The sequence below is a fragment of the Lycium ferocissimum genome, unplaced genomic scaffold (genome assembly GCF_029784015.1).
Source record: "Lycium ferocissimum isolate CSIRO_LF1 unplaced genomic scaffold, AGI_CSIRO_Lferr_CH_V1 ctg381, whole genome shotgun sequence".
NCBI classification, from domain to species: Eukaryota; Viridiplantae; Streptophyta; class Magnoliopsida; order Solanales; family Solanaceae; genus Lycium; species Lycium ferocissimum.
In genome coordinates this window covers 216,009-237,177 of record NW_026725495.1, presented here as the reverse complement: position 1 = coordinate 237,177, position 21,169 = coordinate 216,009, and the positions used below count along the sequence as shown (strand labels likewise).

General features: G+C 33.8%; 1 protein-coding gene and 1 long non-coding RNA gene across 2 annotated transcripts; one reads left to right on the top strand and one right to left on the bottom strand.

Moving 5' to 3' along the window:
* The first annotated feature begins 10,621 nt into the window (after positions 1-10,621).
* On the top strand, positions 10,622-13,006 carry LOC132044185 (uncharacterized). The gene is made up of 2 exons (XR_009412061.1): positions 10,622-10,943; positions 12,472-13,006. It is a non-coding gene; the product is annotated as an uncharacterized LOC132044185 (long non-coding RNA).
* Positions 13,007-13,895: 889 nt separating this feature from the next.
* Positions 13,896-19,335, bottom strand: LOC132044179 (uncharacterized). Its single transcript, XM_059434666.1, has 12 exons — positions 18,931-19,335; positions 18,007-18,243; positions 17,387-17,908; positions 16,762-17,307; positions 16,586-16,678; positions 16,390-16,512; positions 16,121-16,237; positions 15,736-16,015; positions 15,386-15,527; positions 14,919-14,955; positions 14,210-14,742; positions 13,896-14,124 (listed from the first exon to the last, which is right to left on the bottom strand). Exons 1-12 carry the CDS (start codon positions 19,333-19,335, stop codon positions 13,896-13,898), a joined length of 3,264 nt encoding a protein of 1,087 aa, XP_059290649.1.
* Positions 19,336-21,169: the final 1,834 nt, after the last annotated feature.

Genomic DNA, 21,169 nt, shown 5'->3' with positions numbered 1-21,169 from the left:
GGCGAGTACGTGTCAAAGTAATCAAGGCCTTCTTTTTGTCTATAACCTTTGACCACAAGTCTTGCCTTATATTTGTCAATAGTGCCATCAGCTTTCATCTTCCTTTTAAAGATCCATTTTGATCCTAAAAGTTTATTTCCAAGAGGAAGATCAACCAATTCCCATGTATGGTTGTTCAAAATTGATTCAATCTCACTATTGACTGCCTCTTTCCAAAATGTTGAATCAAAAGAAGACATCGCTACTTTAAATGTTTGAGGCTCATTTTCAAGCAAGAATGTCACAAAATCTGGTCCAAAGGAAGTAGATGTCCTTTGATGTTTGCTACGCCTTGGATCCTCTTCACTTGGTGTACTTTTCTTTGGTTCTTCCCGCGGTCGTTTAGATCTTTCACTTGACGACTCACATTCAGTTTTATACGGATAAATGTTTTCAAAGAATTCAGCACTATCTGATTCAATTACCGTATTAATATGAATTTCGAGATTGTCCGATTTGTGAACCAAAAACCGACAAGCTTTGCTATTTGTGGCATAACCAATAAAAGTACAATCCACAACTTTTGGTCTGATTTTTACCCTTTTGGGCAAAAGAACTTGGACCTTTGCTAAACACCCCCACACTTTGAAATATTTCAAGTTGGGTTTTCTTCCTTTCCATAGTTCATATGGAATGATTGTGTTTTGCTGCGAGGCACCCCGTCGAGTATTTGATTAGCCGTAAGGATAGCTTCCCCCACAAGCTTTCAGGTGTGTTGGAACTTATTAATAAAGCATTCATCATTTCCTTTAATGTTCGGTTTTTCCTTTCCAATTCCATTTGATCGGTGGTGGGTGTATGTGTGAAGGTTTGATGAATAATTCCATATTCTAAACATATCTCGCAAAATGAGATTCGTATTCTCCCACCCCTATCACTTCTAATCATTTTTATCTTTTTATTCAATTGATTTTCCACCTCGTTCTTGTATTGCTTAAATGCATCAATTGCTTCATCCTTACTATTAAGCAAATACACATAACAATATCAAGTGCAATCATCAATAAAAGTTATAAAATACTTTTTCCCACCGTGAGATGGTATTGACTTCATATCACATATATCTGTGTGGATTAAATCTAAAGGATTTGAACTCCTATCAATAGACTTATATGGATGTTTAACAAACTTAGATTCAAACAGATTTCACATTTTGATTTATTACACTCGAATTTAGGCAATACTTCTAAATTAGTTAATTTTTGAAAGGTTTTGTAGTTGACATGTCCTAAACGAACATACCATAAATCATTTGACTCACAATAAGTAAGACGAAGCTGAATTCTTATTAATACTGTCAACAACCATTACATTTAGTTTGAAAAGGCCCTCGGTGAGGTAGCCTTTTCCTATGAACATATAATTCTTACTTATTACAATTTTCTCACACACCAGCATGCACTTAAACCCGTTTTTGACGAGTAGTCCGGCTGAAACTAAATTCTTCCTAATTGTTGGAACATGTAACGTTGTCGAGAGTCGCACTTTGCCTAAGCCATCTTTGGGTATCTTCCCATATCCTTCAACCTTGGTTGTTGCAGTATTTCCCATAAACAACTCCTCTTCGGGTCCAAATGGGGAGCGTAGGTTGCAAATGCTTCTTTTACAGTCAGAACATGTCGAGTGGCACCGTAATCAAGCCACCACCTTTGGGTTTCCAACCAAATTTCACTCGATAGCATTGCACACAAATCATCTATGTCATCATTCTTCTCCACCATATTGGCTTGTCCCTTTTTCTTTAACTTCAGAGAGACAACAATCGGGGCTTTCAGGACTACTTTTCTCATAATTATAGTGCTTGCCCTTGAATTTTCTCTTTGTTCGCTCTTTACTTTTTCCAAAAGGTTTCTTCCTTTTCTTATTCTTGGAGCCTTCTTCAACGATGTTCTCTTCCATAATCGTTGAATTTCCTACGCGACTTTTCAAAGAACTTTATTATCTTCCTCAATCTTCAAGTTTAATCACAAGATCTTCCAACACATTTTCTTACGCTTGTTTCGGATAGTTCTTGAAGTCCTCCCATGAAGGAGGCAACTTCTCAATCACAGCAGCCACTTGAAATGTCTCGTTGATCACCATACCTTTAGCAATAAGTTCATGGATAAGGACTTGGAGTTCTTGAACTGGTTCCAAATGTAGGCTTACTATCTCGTCATCTCGTAGGGTCAAGAAACTTGGCAACCACGAATTTTTTCTGCCACGTGATCTCCCGCCTTTATACTTCTTTTCGAGTGCAAGCCATAATTCTTTTGAAGTTTTGGCAGAACTGTAGACATTAGATAGATCATCATCTAATGCACTAAGGATGTATCCTTTGCACAAAAAATCTGCATGATTCCAAGCCTCAATAATCATAAAGCGCTGGTTTTTAGGCATTCCTTCTCCAAGAATGTGAGGATTTTCATTTGTGAACTTCTGATGCCTAGAGTGGTCAACAAGAACATTCTTTTGTTGCCATCCTTTGAAGTTGATACCGTAAAACTTCCCGGTTTCTTCGTCGGCCATCGCGTGTACAACATTTTGGACTGCTTGACGACGCAACATTTGTCGCCCCAATGTAATGCCGCCCAACAAGAGTACCAACAGCAGCCCATTAGGAGCATTAACATCACTTTCTGTTTTCATTCCTCACTGTCAATAATTGGCAAACTATTTAATAAATGGCAAATGAAACAGAACAGTAAACAAAGAAGATATATCTTTTTTCATAATTTGTTTCACGATGAAGTTTTTATGTTCTTCAAATCGCGTCACTGTTATGAACTTTAATAATCCAACGAAGTTTTTATGTTCTTCAAGTTGGACTAGAAAACCAATGGAGTAGAAAACCAGAAGGTTTTAGTCTCCAAAATGTATCATGCATTAATATAAATATATAAACGTTAATTTCCTTAAGATTGTTATTAAATCTGTATTGCAAAAAATACTTTGAAACTGTAACAGAAACTGGACAGATTCTGCAAACTACAGAAAACAAAATTAGCAGAAACTGAAAAATACTATGAACAGTATGTTAAATTACATGAAAAAATCAAATCGAGCCCACTGAATTCACAGTGTGTCCTTAAGGAAATTATTCCCCTCAACGTACCCGAGGTATTGGAATCTTTCCCCCAGGATCTTTAATTAATTAATTAAATAAATAATAATTAATTAAATAATTAAAATTAAAGGAAATTTGGTCCAAAAAGATTATCAATCAATCAGATCATAAATCCGAAGCCGAAGCCGAAGCCGAGCGACGACAACGGCGCCAGGGGAGAGGCCCTCTTCTTGACCCTTTAGCAACAAGAAGGAGTGCTTCTACTTTTAAGTAGGAGAACTTTTCTTTCCACAACCTATGAGGGACAAATGCTTATTTCATAAAGCAAGAGGGAACTACTCATTTTCCTTCCACTTCTTTTTCCTCCATTTCCCATTCAACCTATCAATTAAACCCAACAATTAAATATTTAATTAGCAATTTTTTTAATATATACTCCCTCTGTTTCAATTTATGTGAACATATTTCCTTTTTAGTCTGTGACAAAATAAATGACCTCTTTCCTAATTTAGAAAACAAATTCACTTTATGAATGATTTATAGCCACACAAATATTCAAGACTTATTTTGAACCACAAGTTTCAAAGTCTTCCCTCTTTCTTAAATGTCGTGCTCAGTCAAACAGGTTCACATAAATTGAAACGGAGGGAGTATATGGTTTGAGAAAAAGTTACTGAATTCTCGTGAGTCAGTATACATATCTCTAGATCCGCCCGAGATGTTTGTGTCACATGAGAATATTTTGACAAAACTAATTCCTTCTGTTTGAAGGTAGGTCCAAAATGATACTTTAAATACATATATGCAGTTTTAGTCCTTTATGTAGTTTGCCAACAGATAGCACTTTAGGTCCCCATTAAATATATAGTAAACTCTCATTGCTAAATTGATAGGAACAATAATTTTTTTTTTTAACATGAACTGACATTTGGGTGTTAGTTTAGCAGTTTATACTTGTTACTTCAAGAATTTGTTGTAGCTTTTTGATATGTAATTTCTGTTATTTTTGTAATATCTTTTTTTATGTGTGGTGCAACTTTGTAATATACTTGAAACTGACTTTGATAGTGCATTCTCTGCCCTTAAAGAATTAAAGCCTCCCATTAAAATTGTTACAGGGATTTGGCAGAATTCTTCCAGAATTTACAAAGCCGCCGAAATTTGAATATCAACAACTAATTCGAATTTCCCACAAGAGCAGAATGTTATGATTTGTAGTGAAAGTGAAAGAGTGAAATCTCATCCTTTTACGTTTTGGGGTAATAAGATATTTATAATACCTAAGTCTCTGTTCTAACTGACAGACCTTTTTAATCATAACTAGTCACTTTTAAATTTGAAAATAGTTTTAATTATTAAATAATTTTAAAAGATGACAGAAAATTTACTTGCCATAACTACCTCTAAGACTTATTTATGAATAATAACTATTTTATTCTTTATTTAATTCTTATAGCTTTATTTTTCCAAAATTACATTCCATAACTGGTCCAGTAACTTTCAAAATATATATACCTCTCTCTATTCTCCGTCACTACACATTTAAGATTTTTCATCTTCTCCAAACCCTAAAAAAAATTCTCTCTCCTCTCCTTCCCCTCCCTGCCGCCTCTCACCCCTCTCTTTCTGTCTCTCCGTTCCCTCTCCTCACCACTTTGTTCAAGAATTTAAAAGAAAGAACAAGAAGAACATCAAGCGGTAACCCGAGAGCTCTTAAAAGATTGAGGACAGCTTGTGAAAGGGCGAAAGAACTCTTTCCTCCTTTGCCTGCCTGTAGACAACAATTGAAATCAATTCCCTATATGAGGGAGTTGACTTCTATACGACCATTACTCGTGCAGTTTTGAGGAGTTGAACATGGATCTTTTCGAAGTGTATGGAGCCCGTTGAGAAATGTTTGAGGGATGCCAAGATGGACAAGAGCACTTTTGTACATGATGTTGTTCTTGTTGGTGGATCTATTCGAATTCCCAAGGTTCAACAATCAAGGTGCAGACTTCTTTAACAGGAAGGAGCTTTGCAAAAGCATCAACCCAGATGAAGTTGTTGCCTATGGTGCTACTGTGCAAGCTGCCATTCCCCCGCCGCCCAAAGAGAGAATGGAGAGCTAAAACATGTTTTATTACAGTGTTAATAGTTCCTTTGAATTGTGTTTCGTTGTATTTCAATCTATTCATTTTTTTTTTGTGTAAATATAGTGAATGTTCCAGATATAGAGCTTAATTTTACTCCACTCTGTTTTCACGATTTTTGTGTTTTGCTGCATTTCAATGTATTCATCTTATTTTGGTGTAAATATAGTGAATGTTCCAAATATAAAGCTTGTTTTTACTCCACTTTATTTTCACGATTTTTATATTTCGCTGTATTTCAATGTATTCATCTTTTTTTGGTGTAAATATAGTGAATGTTCCGATGGGACATTTGTAAACAGTGATATACAACCACTGAGACATTTGTATTTCATTGTATTTCAAAACGAGGAAATACAGCCGCTGGTGTATTTACGTATTTCTAAAAGTTTTGAATAGAGTAATTTGGAGAGAGAAACGTGAGCTGTTATGGAACTTCAACCGTTATACGTGATACATGGTTGATTTAATTTGACTTACCATTTAAAATGAAAGAAGAGAATCTGTTCCATAAATACAGCCTATTTTTACTAAGCCGGATTTTGTATTTCCGTGTATTTCAAAAACGCGAACTCTGCCGGATTTAGTATTTCCGTGTATTTCAAAAACGCGAAATACAACCTAATACAACAAAAACTAGCTACGGTTTGTAAATATAGAAAAAGTAGCTATAAATTATTAGAAGCTATTAAAAAGTAGTTGTTTATGTAAGTTTCACAAAATATATTCACAAACACTGGGCTGCTTAATTTGTCCCCAAGCCCAATTGCCAAGTGCCATCTTAGACTATTTATATAATATAGTCAAATTCAATTTTCCCTCCAAAATATTCCTCAAAATATCCAAATTATGTAGGACAAGAAGTGTTTAAAAATACTTCTATTCTCTGTTCTTTTTTCTGATGAGGGACAAAAATCTCTTCTCAATACTTTTCCATCAATAATACTAATAAAATCAAGATCTTTTTAATTCATGGAACTCTTCCAAATCAGATTTAGTAATGGAAAATAGCGTCTCTGGTTAATGTTATTTTAAGAAAATAAAGTTTAAGTTGAGTGACTTTAATGATACTGTTAGAACTTAGTCCACGCATTATTGTGTGACCCATAATTTATTTAATTCATGAAGTTGTAACTCCACCACATAAGTATTCCCATAACCTACTTTAATCGTGTGAGTAAATTGTAACTCCATCACATAACTCCATATAGTAAAAGAATAAGAGTTGAAATTAACTCAACTCCTTGTAGTTCAAGAAGAAGAGTTGAAACTCTTGAATTAAAGTGGGAGTTAAGCTACATTAATAAAAGAAGAGTTATGAAACTATTGAATGGAATAGAATTAGAAGTCACTAAGTTCACCTACACAATAGTGTGACTTGAGTCATTCTTAACACACAAAAGTTGAGAGTAAAACCTTTAGGCTGAGTGTAGTTGCTATGAAGGAACTACAAGATTTCATAAGTGATCTTGTAGGAAGTTGCTAAGGCAATTGATTGTTGGTGAAAATACAATTGGAAATACAATTACAATTGAAAAATGGAATGAAGAAAGTAAAATATCTTTAGGCTAAGGCACGGATATCTCGCTCTCTTTAAGGAGATTCAAGCCTACTGCAGCAAATCTATGATGGTCCAACAGTAATCTTCATGTCCCCTCCAGGATGTTGAGTCCAAAGCTCCACGAAAAGAACACTTTCCTTCAACATATAAACTCTCGTTTTTCCTCACTTTTTCAAGTACTATTCAATTTTTTTTTTCTTTTCACATCACCACAAAGTAAGGATGACCACTATTTATAGATGAGGAATTTCATCCTTGAAATAAATTGGAAGAAAGTGAGGTAATGAATTGTGAGAATATTATGGAGTAGTAAATTGTGAGATAATGAGAGTATGGGTGAATTAATGAGTTAGTGGGAAGAAGAGTTTCAAGAAAACTTATGACCACGTTCTATCACAATAAACGTGAGAAATGAAATACTACTTTCTGTCTTTTTATAGCCACTAACGAAGAAGAATAAATATGGCACTTTAATATTATAATTAGTAATATTAAAATGCTCCAAAAGACCAATAGTGATGGCACACACATCGATCCTAGAAGAAGGTACGTTTAATTTCGCATTAATTTTTTAGTATTATCTTTAATTGGTATCGGAGAGAGGTTGTATATGGATGTGTTTTCTTTCACCGTTGCAGGGTTAAATGTTTTAAAAAATTGAATTTTTCATTTTAGAGATGCTGCATGCTAAAAGATTTGTGAAAAGTAAGATTAATATTTCTACTTCAACTGTGTTTTCTTCAGCTTTGAGATGCAAAATTATTAATAACTTTTTTATAATCAGTTTCTTCTGATATTTTCTTCCACCATTGGTTATTATTTTTCTGCCAAATAAATTATCTCTTTTCCTCACTTTTTCAAGTATTCTACAATATTTTTTTTCACACCACCACAAAGTAAGGATGACTGCTATTTATAGGTGAAGAATTTCATCCTTGAAATAAATTGGAAGAAAATGAGAAAGTGGGGTAATGAATTGCGAGAATATGGAGTAGTAAACTGTAACAGTATACCACCAAAGGATGTGTTGCAACAGATGAGACTGCTCCTCCCTTAACCAGAGGTCTCGGGTTCGAGCCCTGAGTATGAAAAATTCCTTAGTAGGTAGCGTTTCTCCTAAATGGTCCCTATGCGGCGCGAATTCAGATTAGTAGGGCTCCAATGCGTGTACCGGACGTCGGATGGAAAATAAAAAATAAAAAATGTGAGAGTATGGGTGAATTAATCATGAGTTAGTGGGAAGAAGAGTTTTAAGGAAACTTATGGCCACATTCTACCACAATAAACGTGAGACATGAATGACTATTTTCTGTCTTTTTTATGGCCACTAACGAAAATAAAGAAATGTGGCACGTTAATATTATAATTAGAAATATTAAAATGCTCCAAAAGACCAACAATGATGGTAACATCGATCCTAGTAGAAGGTACGTCTAATTCCGGATAAGTTTCAAAGTATTATCCTTCATTGTTATCAGAGCGAGGTTGTACAGTCAAACCTCTCTATAGTTGTCATTCGTTATAAGTTATAACAGCATTTCACTGTGACAGCCTAATTTTCTCCGAAATCGATTTTTTATGTTATATCTTACTTCTCTATAACAGCATTCTACCTATAAGTATAACTGCAGTGGTATTCTTTATAGCGGTACACTCTTTGTAAAATTACCTCTCTATAACCGCTATACTCAAATATTGTGTAATACTCCCTCCGATTAAAAAAAAGTGTCCACTTAGCCTTTAATTTTTGGTTAAAAAAATATGTCCACTTATCAAATCAAGAAAGAATTAACATTTTTTTTTTTAAGATTTGCCCTTATTAATTATTAAGTGACCAAATCCCAATATCTATTTAATTTGGGATAGTTGAGTCAAATTACCTATTGTTGCCTAGGAGTTAGCATTTTCTTAAGAGGTGTGCATATGGCTAAGTGAACACTCTTTTGAACCGGAGGGAGTAATATTTTGTAAGAAATATATTATCTTTAAAAATAAAATATTAAAACATTTATGATAATCATCAAGGGAAAGCTATTGAATTTCTTTTTGCTGAAAGTTTGGATAAAATTCTTCGTTAACTCAAGCGTTATATTGTCACTAAGAGACTGGAATTTAGGAAACAACCTGTAATTGCAGAATTCGTACGTCAAACTTGAAATATTTAAATTTTCAATTAATTTAAAATGCATATGTTCCTTAGATTTTAATTCTTTATCGGTATGGTACAACTAGTTATGAATTTATTAGTCATTTTAATTTTTAATTAATAAAATATAAAAATCAATCAAGATTTTAAAATTAACAAGTATTTTGTTTTCGTTTATAACATAAAAAGTACAGAAAAATAAATGTGTGCGTACTTTTATTTATAACAGCTAAATAAGATTCAATCATCAAATGCCAGTATACATATATAATAGCACCTCACTATATCAGCTATAAAATTTTCGGACAAATACTACCACTATAGAGAGGTTTGATTGTATATGGATGTGTTTTCTTCCACCATTGTAAGGTTAAATGTTTCAAAAATTGATTTTTTTCATTTTAGAGATGTAGCATGCCAAAAGATTTGCGATATATGCTTTTGACAATTTTAATTTGGAGAACTTCTTTCCTAATGTGCAATTGTTGTAGATTGTTAACATTAGTCAGTAAATAATATATGCAGTTGGAAATTAATCAAGTCTATCTAATTGAGCATATCGATTAAAATATTATCTTCTACTTCTACCATTTCCTTAAGACTAAACTAATATCTGAAGTGACATTATGTTTTAAGGAAATTTTGTGGTTAAGACAATGTTTTTTTTCATATTCTCCTCACCCAGTGATCTCAACTTTTTACCACTAAATAGAAAATCAAAATTATTTCTCATATGCTTCAAATTGTTTATTCTAATTTGAATTTTTTTTATTTTTGTATTCAAAATTGTCTTTTTTACTTTAACATAATCAAAAAAAGATTTAACGAATAATTTATAAACATACTATCAGTAAAAAGAAGGGCAAACAACAAAAATGACAAAGATTTGGTCTTAAATAAAGCCGCATAGCATATGTTTCACCAATAATATTTTGTAGTAATAATGTAGCTACATGCGCGTCTATACAAATGTTGATTTGCCTCTGTATACGCGAACACAACGCTGTATTCATGTATACCACGAGTTAAAATTTGCTTAAAACGTGGAGCAACATCTTTTTAATTATGGAAAAACAAATCAAATCTTCCTAAAATCATGCTGAACAGCTTACCAAAACTTTCACGCCTCTTAATTCTTCCATACAATCAAATTTGAATTCAAACCTTCATCATCAAGACTTCAAAATAACAGAGCACTTTAAAAAAAAAAAATCGAATTCAATTCTTCCAAATCCATGCATAAAAGCAAAACGCAATTAAATTCGGATTCAATTGCGTTAGTGTATTCGAATTCAGTGTTGCCTGCATCAATTCCTACTTAATTCCTTCTTGTTGATGTATACAAACATCGTTTCGATTGTTCTCGTTTTTATGCATTGAATTTTAAGTTCTGTATTTACAGTTCTGTATTCGAAAGATGTCAAACATAACAGCTGTAATTCGACATTCTGGTTATTGGAATGATGAGAATTGTTTCGTGAATTACGCTGTAGATGCAATAGTTTTCAGAGAGTATGCCTCGTATGAAGAGTTAGTTGATGCAATTTCGAACCAGGTGCGAATAGATACGAGTATCAAAAAAATTACTATCAAATATTTGATCGACGGTAATTGTATGCCTCTAGAAATACACTCTGACATGAGTGTCAGAGTGTATGTTGAACTGAAGAAAGAGAATAGGCAGTTTGGGATGTATCCGTTGTGTATCTCTACAACCGACATTGTGAGTGAACACATTCTTTCAGGTGAAATTGTTATTCATGGTGGCCTTGAACTGGTCGGTACAAATTGTATACAGTCAATGGATACAAATGAATCGATGTCAGTTGCGGCCTCAAGTTCTAATCATCAAGTAGTTACGTTCGGAGGTGACAACGATTTGATAATCTCGAACCGTAACCATAAAGATGTCATGGTAAATCAGGTATACAGTGATAAGGACACTTTGAAAGCTGTGATGGTGAAGTATGCTATTGACAATAGATTTCAATTCCATACCGAGCGGTCGAGTTCTACAAGGTCAGTTTTCCACTAATATATCTATAAGTTTGTATGCATGTATATGAAATTAGTGTAGTTAAACTTGTTGTTTTGAATAATCATTTGATGTGTGTTTGTCAACTGGATGTATATGTATACATATCCGGAATTGCGTACTACACAATTGCATGTATATCCAAGCAATGTGAGTGGAAATTAAAGGCTTCGAGTATTAACAAATCAACAATGTTCAAAATCAGAGAGTTCGTGGACACACATACTTGTCCATTAAAGGATAAGGTGTATACGCAACATCAAGCAAGTAGTGGTTTCATAGCAGGCATTATTAAATCAAAATTTAAAAATCATAAGAGGAAGTACATGCCAAGGGATATAATAGATGATGTGAAAAACGAATTTGGTGTGGATGTGCCCTACATGAAGGCTTACCGTGCTAAAGAAAAAGCTGTGACGGAATTGAGGGGAGAGCCTGCTGAATCATACAAGAAGCTGCCTGGATATGTATACATTTTGGATAAAACGTATCCCAATTCTCATATAAGAATGACGAAATCATCTGAAAATGAATTCTTATACTGTTTGTAGCATTATATGCCTTTATCAAAGGGTTTGACTATTGTAGACCCATCGTGGTAGTAGACGGTAGCCACATCAAAACAACATACAATGGAACATTCGTTTCAAAGAAGCACGATGGATGGTGCAGGTATTGAATATACATCAGTTTGTATACATAATTAAAAAAACATACGTTTTTAAAGTTTTTAAAAATATTCAGTTTTATATTCAATTGTAATTGCAGGGAATATTCTGCCTTTAGCATATGGGGTGATAGATTCGGAAAACGATAAGTCTTGAACATGGTTTTTCGAACAGTTTAAGGAAGCATATAGGAAACGGGAGAACATGTGTGTTGTATCTGATCGTCACGAAAGTATAATCAAGGCTGTATCCAGAATATACCCAAATGTTCTGCATCTTGCGTGCATTTGGCATCTTTGGAAAAACGTATACAACAAATATCGAAAGAGTCACAAGGTGTTGAGTCGAGCGTATTATGCAATGGCAAAAGCATATACACAAAATGAGTTCGATATGCTTATGGAAAAGGTTGAGAAAGTGGATATTCGTGTGAAAAATTACTTGGAGGAAGCTTGACGGGAAAAGTGGGCTAGGCTTTATGCTCCAGTCAATCGAGCATGGACAATGACATCTAATATTGCCGAGTCTATCAATGCATCACTCATCGAGGCAAGAGAATTGCCAATCTTCGATTTTTTGGAAGAAGTTAGGTTGCTGTTTGGCCATTGGAATTGCACCAACCGACAAAATGGATCATATACGTTCACAATGCTTGGGAGGAAATTCAATAAAATGCTATCTGTTAACGAGTATAAATCTGTGAGAATGAAGGTTTGTGTTCTAACTGTATATGTTTGTGTATTTAATTTCTTTTGTAAATTTTATGGCCTGGCTGACGTATTCAGTTTGTGTATGATTTGACATATAGTTATATCATGATAATATGTTTCAGTATTTTTTTTAGGTAATACCATCAACTGAATACGTGCACATGGTGATCGATCAAGGGAGGCTTTTCATAGTTTGTATTGAAAAGAAAACTTGTAGTTGCAAAGAGTTTCAAATGGACAAGATTCCCTGCCCACATGCTTGGGCTGTTTTAAGAAAAAAAAAATCTCAAACCCGATAATTATTGCTCAGAAATATACAAATCGGACACTATGATGAAGACTTATGATGTTCTAATTTACCCTCCACCCGATGAGTCAAACTGGAAAATACCTAGATACATTTTGGAAGATGTAGTTGTCCCACCGAGATTCAAGAGACCACCTGGAAGGCCAAAAAAGAAGCGCGATAATTCTTTAGCCGAGTGGTTTTCATGTTCACGTACAAATTCGTGTAGCAGATGTGGATATACTGGACACAATAGGCGTTCCTATAGAAACGAGCCTCGAAGAAAATAGTTATTGTTTTCGTTGTAATACCTACTGTTTCTCTTGTTTCTGTTTTGGACAAAGTCTTTTGCAAAACGCAGGTCACTATGAATCTGTTCATTTTTTTTTTTTTTTTTGAAACATTGAATAAAGGCATTCTATATGAATATAGTGAAATAATCGTTGTGTATTTTGTTTGATGCCTATTCATGAATTACCATGTATATTCGTTCTCTTTTTTTTTTTTTTTTAATGATACACACGGAACATGCATTCAAGCTTCAAATATGATGATTTACACACGTTAGTTACATATTTAACATATGATGAATCTAAAACAAGTTGTGTATATATAGTAGAAACACCTCTTCGGTTAGTTAAAGATACATATATTTTCACACATTTGTTAATTATGTATTTAAAAAATGCCATATATGATATCTAAAGATTGATGCAATTGTATATAATACACAACTTGATGCAACGTTAAAGGTACATATAACACACGTATGATACAAATTAGAAATTGTAACATCCGTTTTCACACATTTGTTAGTTATGGAATTTTGTTCCGAATCTAAAACAAGCTGTGTATATATAGTTCTGGGATGCATATACACCTCTTCTGGTTAGTCAAAGATACAAATACATATATGCATATACGAGACACTTGTATATGGGAAATTGGAGATTGATACAACTTCTAGCCTTTTTTAAAAATACATATATGTATATACAGCTATGGAAAGATTGATTTTTTTTTTCATCAAAACCTATTGATTGATGCAACTGTAAAATGGTAACACCGTATATTTTTGCAAAAAACGAATGTAACAAACAAAAAGAGAGAGAACAATGAAATACAGCTATCAGATATCGACAAAGACTTGTAAAAACCGTAATGTATTCATCAAAATAATAGTTGTAAATTGTGTATTCATCAAAAAAAAAAAAAAAAACTGATTAAAGCATAAAACTCCAGAATATGTTTTACAATCTAGAACACTTGAAACTAATCAACTATGACTTTTTTAACTTGATCAAAATCAATCACTGCTCTAACTGGCCTTGAAGGTGCCTCATTATCGCTTGCAGCATCTTGCTCTATCTTCTGCCGAGCATAATCCCACAAAAGTGCACCATATCTCGTACGTAATAACTCGGCATCAAGATCAGCAGCTGGGATCCCTTCTCCCTGAATAAGATACTCCGTATATGCAGTGACATAGATGCCGCAATCCCTACAAAAAATATGAAAAAAAGTGTGTTGTCAAATTGTCAATTATCTACGTATGACATACTATAAGTAAACATAAATTTACATACATGCTACCAGGAATTTGTAGTGGCAAGTTTTCAACAAAAACAACATCCAATTTATCAGCCATTGCTTTGCCTTTGTATGCTGGGTGACTTGTCAAATCAATATCCTTCTTCGCATCATAGAAGTTTGTCAACTGTAAGAAAATTGGCAACAGTGTAGCCAGTTTGTCAATTTCGATCTTAACCGCTGCCCCATGACCAGCTGAACGATAAGAATCGTATACATACAAACATCTGTCCGGGAATGAAAGGACTGCCAACAACCAATGATTTTTATCTTTCATGTTTACTGGGATAAGAACATTATCAACTAAATGCCACGGGACAGTGCATAGCAATCTGTGGCCTTTGACGTATTCACACAAATCATCTTCCAGATTCCCAATGTTTGTGGCAGCACCATCCGACTCAACATATGCTTTGGCAATAACATCAATTTTTGGCATAAAAACATAGTCGACAGTGGTAAATTTGTATCCGGAAGATGTATCATACTTGGCTTTCTTTCGGAAGTAGTAAAATATGACATCAATGTGCTGAAACAAAATGTAAATAAATTTAGCGTGGTATACCAACAAAGGTATACAATATATCCAAAAATGACGGTTTAACACACCTCGTCATTCCACAACTACCCATCCATTGATAAGAGGTAAAACCAATTCTTGTCGTTTATTTTTTGAATGCCAAACTCAAAGAAATTTGGCAGTACTGCCTTCCCCTTTTTGTAATGGTCCTCTTTACCCTTTCTAAAAATCAAAAAAACAAACAGCATCAGTCTGATTATATACATGGAATATAACTGCCTCTTTGCACATGAATACAGTTAGTTGTATACAATAATAAAAATGTGATTTTAGATACAATTTAAAATTCACTTGAATACAATGAATCATTTAACAATTCCAAGGTAAAATCAGTGTTGTTGTATACACATGATACAGTCAGTTGTATTCACAAAACTACATTGTATCTTTGATAAGCATCTATCATAATGAAATCAGTGTTGTATACAGTGCAATGACAAAATTGTGTCTTTAAAAATATAAAATACCACATCACACATAATTGTATACATATTATTGACTGTATCGATGGAAGGATAAGTGTATACATTTAATGTTACAGTTAACTTTATTCATAAAATTCAAAAAAATCGTGATTGTTGAATAAACTTACCTGGCATCATGTCTAACAAGTAGCCCCTCTCTAACCCATTTCGAGAAATCAGCTAAAATCTTTTTATCATGTTGCCCCGTGATAGAATCATTCTCAAATGGGTGTTTCATGTTTAATATCTGTGTCAACTTTACTGAGCTACCTGCTTGAATACAATGAAATATAATTAAAATACAAGGATGTTAAAATACATACATACACATCTAATTACGTAATAATATTAACCCGAAGCGGAGCCAAAATTTGTCACGAATGGAGAAACTTGCGAAGGGCCAGGGCGCCTATCTTTACGCAGTTTCATCAAAAGTTTTGCTACAGTATTTTGGGTTGGGAAAAAAATGTCATCCAACTCATCCATTGTTTTCCCCCCAGAATCGGGTTCTGGTCCAACTGAACATGAAATGCAACTTGATGTACGTCATCAGGGGCATCTTCTTTTCTCTCTTGGTTTTGATCAACAACACCAACATTCATCGACGTAGAAGATACACCTTCATTAGGGCGTAACTCAACTGTTTTGTCACCGACTGACACGGGGCTTCTGTCATTGCTAGTTTTGCAAGCAGGAACAACATGGGCAACATCAACTGTATGTTGAGATTTCTCAATTTGGATTTGAGATCCAAATGCCTATAACAACATGACATTACATGAATTTTTTTTAGGAAAAAAGTCTAAAAGAGATAACAAAAAAATGAACAAATAGTTGCATAAAAACTTTAAAATGTTACAAACCACTGATTCAATATGTTGTTCAAAAATGATGGGTTCTTCATGAATCTCTTCTGTATCTGCTCTTACTGTATCTCCACTTGAATTACACTTAGTGACACCGACATCCCCGGCTAAGCCCTATGTTGAATCAGGATTCAAAAAATATAATTTGTATGCACATAATCTTTCATGAATACAATACAGTTGTATAGACATAATCAGTGACCTCTGGTAAATGAATAATGTATCTGATAGTTAGGAAATGTCGGATACGGAACAACAAGAATTACCTCTGTTGCAACATGAGGTGTAAATGTTTGGTTCAGTATTAGTGATGTATCAAATATGTTGTCATCGACTGAACGATGTGTTCCACCATCATGTCGCTGGAATGGAGATTCACTTGCAGCACCCTTTAAAAAAAAGTTGTCTATTAATAATTATTTAACTTAAACATTGTAATGTGTTCAAATGTGTTTATTTTACCTTGTCTGAATCATTTCGTCCTTTAATTGCTTGAAGAACCTCTGTGAATTTATCGTCCATGGATTTACGAAGATCCTTGATGTCGTTCTTTACCTAATCAATATACGAAACTACATCATAAACTTTCGATTATATGGACGACAAAAAAAAAATACAAAGCTATAAATTACACTTACCGATTTCCGAAGACCCTTGATTTCATCCTTTATCGACTTCTTAAAATCATCTATTTCTTGCCTTAACATCACAAACTCATCTTGATTGTTTTCTGTTGGGACATCATCATGCTGGACAAATGGCTTTTTTGGCTGCACTTGCTTTTTAGCCTTTGGAGGGACAGGCTTTTTCACAGGTATATCCATTTTTGAAGTAGGCCTCTTCAATGGTGTATTCATTTTTGGAGTAGGCCTCTTCACAGGTGTATTTAAATTTGAATTAGGCCTCTTCGCAGGTGTATTCAGTTTTGAATTTGTCCTCTTCACAGGTGTATTCAATTTTGAAGCAGTCCTCTTTACAGGTGTATCCTTTTTCGTTGATGAAGAAGGTCCATCAGACATTTGCTTATGTTTCTTCTGTGGTGGTGTAGAAACAAAGTCATCATCTGATTCATGTTCATCTTCTGTTGCAATGGTAGTTTGCGCTTCACATATGGAAAGCGGTGGCAGTTGAAGACATGCAACCTCGTTGATGGTCGGGACCATATTATCAAATAGAGGTACCTCCTAAAACAGTATACAAAACAATCAGTATTTGTCAAAAAAAAGGTAAAACATAGGAAAAATGTTGGATACAACAAATTACCGGGTTGTCATCTTCCTTAAATATGCCGTCCATCAGATCCTTATAAGCCGGTTGACTTTCGATGGTCTTCCGATTGAGCATTCTAGGAATGTTGCCGCCTGATTTGACCGCTATAATATGGTCACTTGACTTAAGTACACGATTGTTGTCAACCAATGGACAACACTCATATACCCAAATTTGCATAGCAAGGGGCATCCCGTGAAGCCTATAAATTTTTTTCTCAAACGTCATCGTCTTGCTTAGGCTTTTAATCAAATCACGGAATGCTACCTTTCCCCATGGGAAATCTGTGTATCTACCATTCTCTACCAACTCAAAGTGTAGCCTTGGTATTCTAACAACATTCTTCTCATTGGATAGTATATAAGTATGTATGAAGTATAAAATGGAAATTTTAACGGCATCGACATCATTAAGGTAAGCATCTTTGTCATTGAAGCAGTCAATCAGTGCTGCCTTCTTTGGCAAAGTTTTAGACCCCCGAAGTATGTTTCCAATATCCTGTTTTGCTTCTTTGAGCTAACCCCAACTTTAAATTCATCTTCATTGCCGATACACTTCAATCCAGTTATGAGTGCAAACTCACGTATAGAAAAACACAATTCCTTACCGTTTACATCCATCAGGAATGCATCAGGCCTGCTACAAGTAAGTTCTCTCACCATGCAACACCTCATAATCTGTGCTTGAATATCACAACGCTGCATCCGGAGGAACACACCAAAGCAAGTTTCACCGAACAATTTGTACTGCTCATCAGTGAGCTTGGCCTTCAAATCTTTAAATACATCAGTGTTTGTGTAACAACTCATGTGCACCGTTTGAGTGGGAGGTTTTTTCACATAGAGTTTTCTCTACATATCCATAATCAAATCACTGATAGTCAACTTGCATAAATATAACCATAACTGTATACACTGTATTCATAAAAACTACAATGGCATTATACAGTGCAAATGGTAGAAATTATTTGTATTCATGAATACATGAAAATAATAGAAAAATGCATACAAATGCACACTGTATTCATGAAAAATATCAAAATGCATACATTGTATCAAAAAAACATAAATCAACATTCATGAATATACATTGTATTCATGAATACATTAACAAAACACCTTGTATTGAACCAAAAAACATATATGATAAATTGTATTCATAGAAATTGTATCAAAGAAACTAAAAAGCAACATTCATGAATACACACTGTATTGATGAATACACACCTTGTATTCAACCAAAAAAAACATATATGAGAAATTGTATTCAGATATACACTGTATTCGTATAAATATGTTGTATTCAACCAAAACACATATATGACAAATTGTATTCATAGAAATTGTATCAAAAAAACTAAAAATCAACATTCATGAATACACACCGATTCAAATACATGAACAAACATTGTATTCAATAAAAAAAAAACATATATGAGAAATTGTATTCAGAGATACACTGTATTCATATAAACATGAACATCAATATACGTGCAATGAGAACTTGTATATAACAAATGTATAAAACAACATTTTTACCTTCACTTTCTTTGGTGGTTCATCTTCAACAACGTTTTTTCCTTTGCTTCCTGATGCATCCTCGACAATTTTTCTCCGTTTTTCAGTACTTTGCACAGATGGTCTGGAATCTGATGGATTCAGGACTACTTCTTTTCTTTTGATAGATTTAGAACCTTCATCTCCAATTTTAATACTACTACTCTGAGCAGCCATTCTAGCAACAGAGCCTGCATTGTCTTCTTCATCTTGAGTTTGAGTGATACACAAATCAAAAGATGGACCATCATAAAAAATAATGGGAATACCTCTAGTAACTCTGTTCGGAGTGCCTCCATCCGCCGTTAACACAAATTCGAAGCTTGATTTTAAAAACCCTAACAATGTCGAACCTTTCCCCCAACAATGGCGGACACCTGCTTGCATGTAAAATTGGAGAAAACTCAAAAATATATACCAAAATACACAATAGATTGATACTGATTAGAGAGAAACACAAAAATTTACTTATCAAGTAGTGCGTAGCTACAAATTAGGAAGAAAATCTGGTGGAGAAATCGTGTATAATAGATATGGAGAAAAAATAGGAGGAGATTGATACTGATGAGAGAGAAATGGGTTTGAAAAGTGGACAACGTGGATAGACGTTATTGCATTTATTGTTTTTTACTTAATTAGTTATTAAATGATATTATTAAACAAATGTTTGCTATTGAATGTCATTAAGGTAAAGTATTGCTACTAAATGTCAATACCCATTATATGTTCGTTAAGCCATGTAGTTTTCCCTATATAGTAAGTATTTAGGGAAACTTTCGCATAAGTGTCATCCACCTAAACAGTTTGCACTTCTTGTAGTCCCATTTTAATTTGCACCTTCGCTTAGCCATAAATGTCCAAATGTCTATCCTCTTCTTAATTCTTTACTCTTTCTTCATTCCACCCACCAGGTCGCCCTTTTCTTGGCCTTATCTCAAATCCTAAGTTTTTTTCTTTTTATAGGAGAAATCAATGCAATTTAGGAGGAATCAATGAAATTTAGGAGGAACCAATGAGAGGACATCAATTCAAATCCTGAATTTTCAAATGGAGAGAGATCAAGAATTTTCACCATTTCTTAGATTCATGGACCCAATTCAATTCAGTGGGATCCTTCATTCACATTTTTTTCCACCAAGAATGTTTTCTAAAACTCTTTGATCCCCGAATTTGGAGTATCCTACTTTCACGCAATTCACAGGGTTCAACAAGCAATGAACAATAATTTTTTTAATAAATTGTTAATAAACACACAAACACAATAATGTTAATGCAATACATTTCCCAAGCATTTTTTCATGGATTGTATAATTGTATCCTCCTCAAAGCATTACCAGCCTTTTATTTCATTAAGAAAAAAAAATACGGTAAGAAAAGTAGAGATGCTCATCACCATTATAACATCACAGCAATCTCGTTTCCACCACCACGTAATAAAATCATCACATTGAAGAATATATAACAATCCAAAAAGAAGGAGAAGTAAAACTCAGATCTAAAGAAAAAGAGATAAGAATGAGCAGATCCAAAGAAAGGGAGATAAAGAACCAAATATCAATCTCTCCTAAACCCAAGTCTATAAATAATAATATAAAAACGTATACTTTATGTATAATAGTGTATAAATATGTATGTACACCTCTTATATATTGTTATATGGTTATATTTACGCTACCTTAAATGTTCGTACAATGTATAAGTAGTATATAAGGATGTATAAATAATGTATAAAGGTGTATATATACTGTATAAAAATATATAAAGGTGTATATACACCTCTAATATATTTTTATACAATGTACATACACTCCTCAGAAGACTTATTACTCAAACATCATTGTACTGTTACACCAATGTCCATCAATTTCATTTTCTCCCAATCTTCAACCCATAAATGAATAAAATTTAAAACTCCACTACAACCCTGAACAAAATAGCTTTCTTCATTGCAAAAATGTTAAAAGCTCATAGGGAGGAGATGCCACTAGTTAAAGGGATTTCACCATAATAATCACTGATAGCAGTGAACAAAATTGTGCCCTTTGAGATGTCATGAAATATAATTCGAAAATTACATGGGTCATTCAAATTGATTTGTCGTTGAAGGAATACATAGAGAAATAGATAGAATAAGAGAGGAGAGAATATTAAATAGAGCATAACCGGAGAGTTTTTCTCTTCTCATGGTATTTGAAGTTGTTAGGGGTGGAGTCCATGGGCG

Bases quoted from the DNA above. Each gene is read 5' to 3' on its own strand.
- LOC132044179 (XM_059434666.1), bottom strand. From the start codon at position 19,335: ATGCAAGCAGGTGTCCGCCATTGTTGGGGGAAAGGTTCGACATTGTTA. The intron at 16,513-16,585 runs GTAAAATAAACA...TTTTTTTTAAAG, and splicing joins GACGAAATGATTCAGACAAG to GGTGCTGCAAGTGAATCTCC. The intron at 14,956-15,385 runs GTAAGTTTATTC...TTTGATTTTTAG, and splicing joins CTTGTTAGACATGATGCCAG to AAAGGGTAAAGAGGACCATT.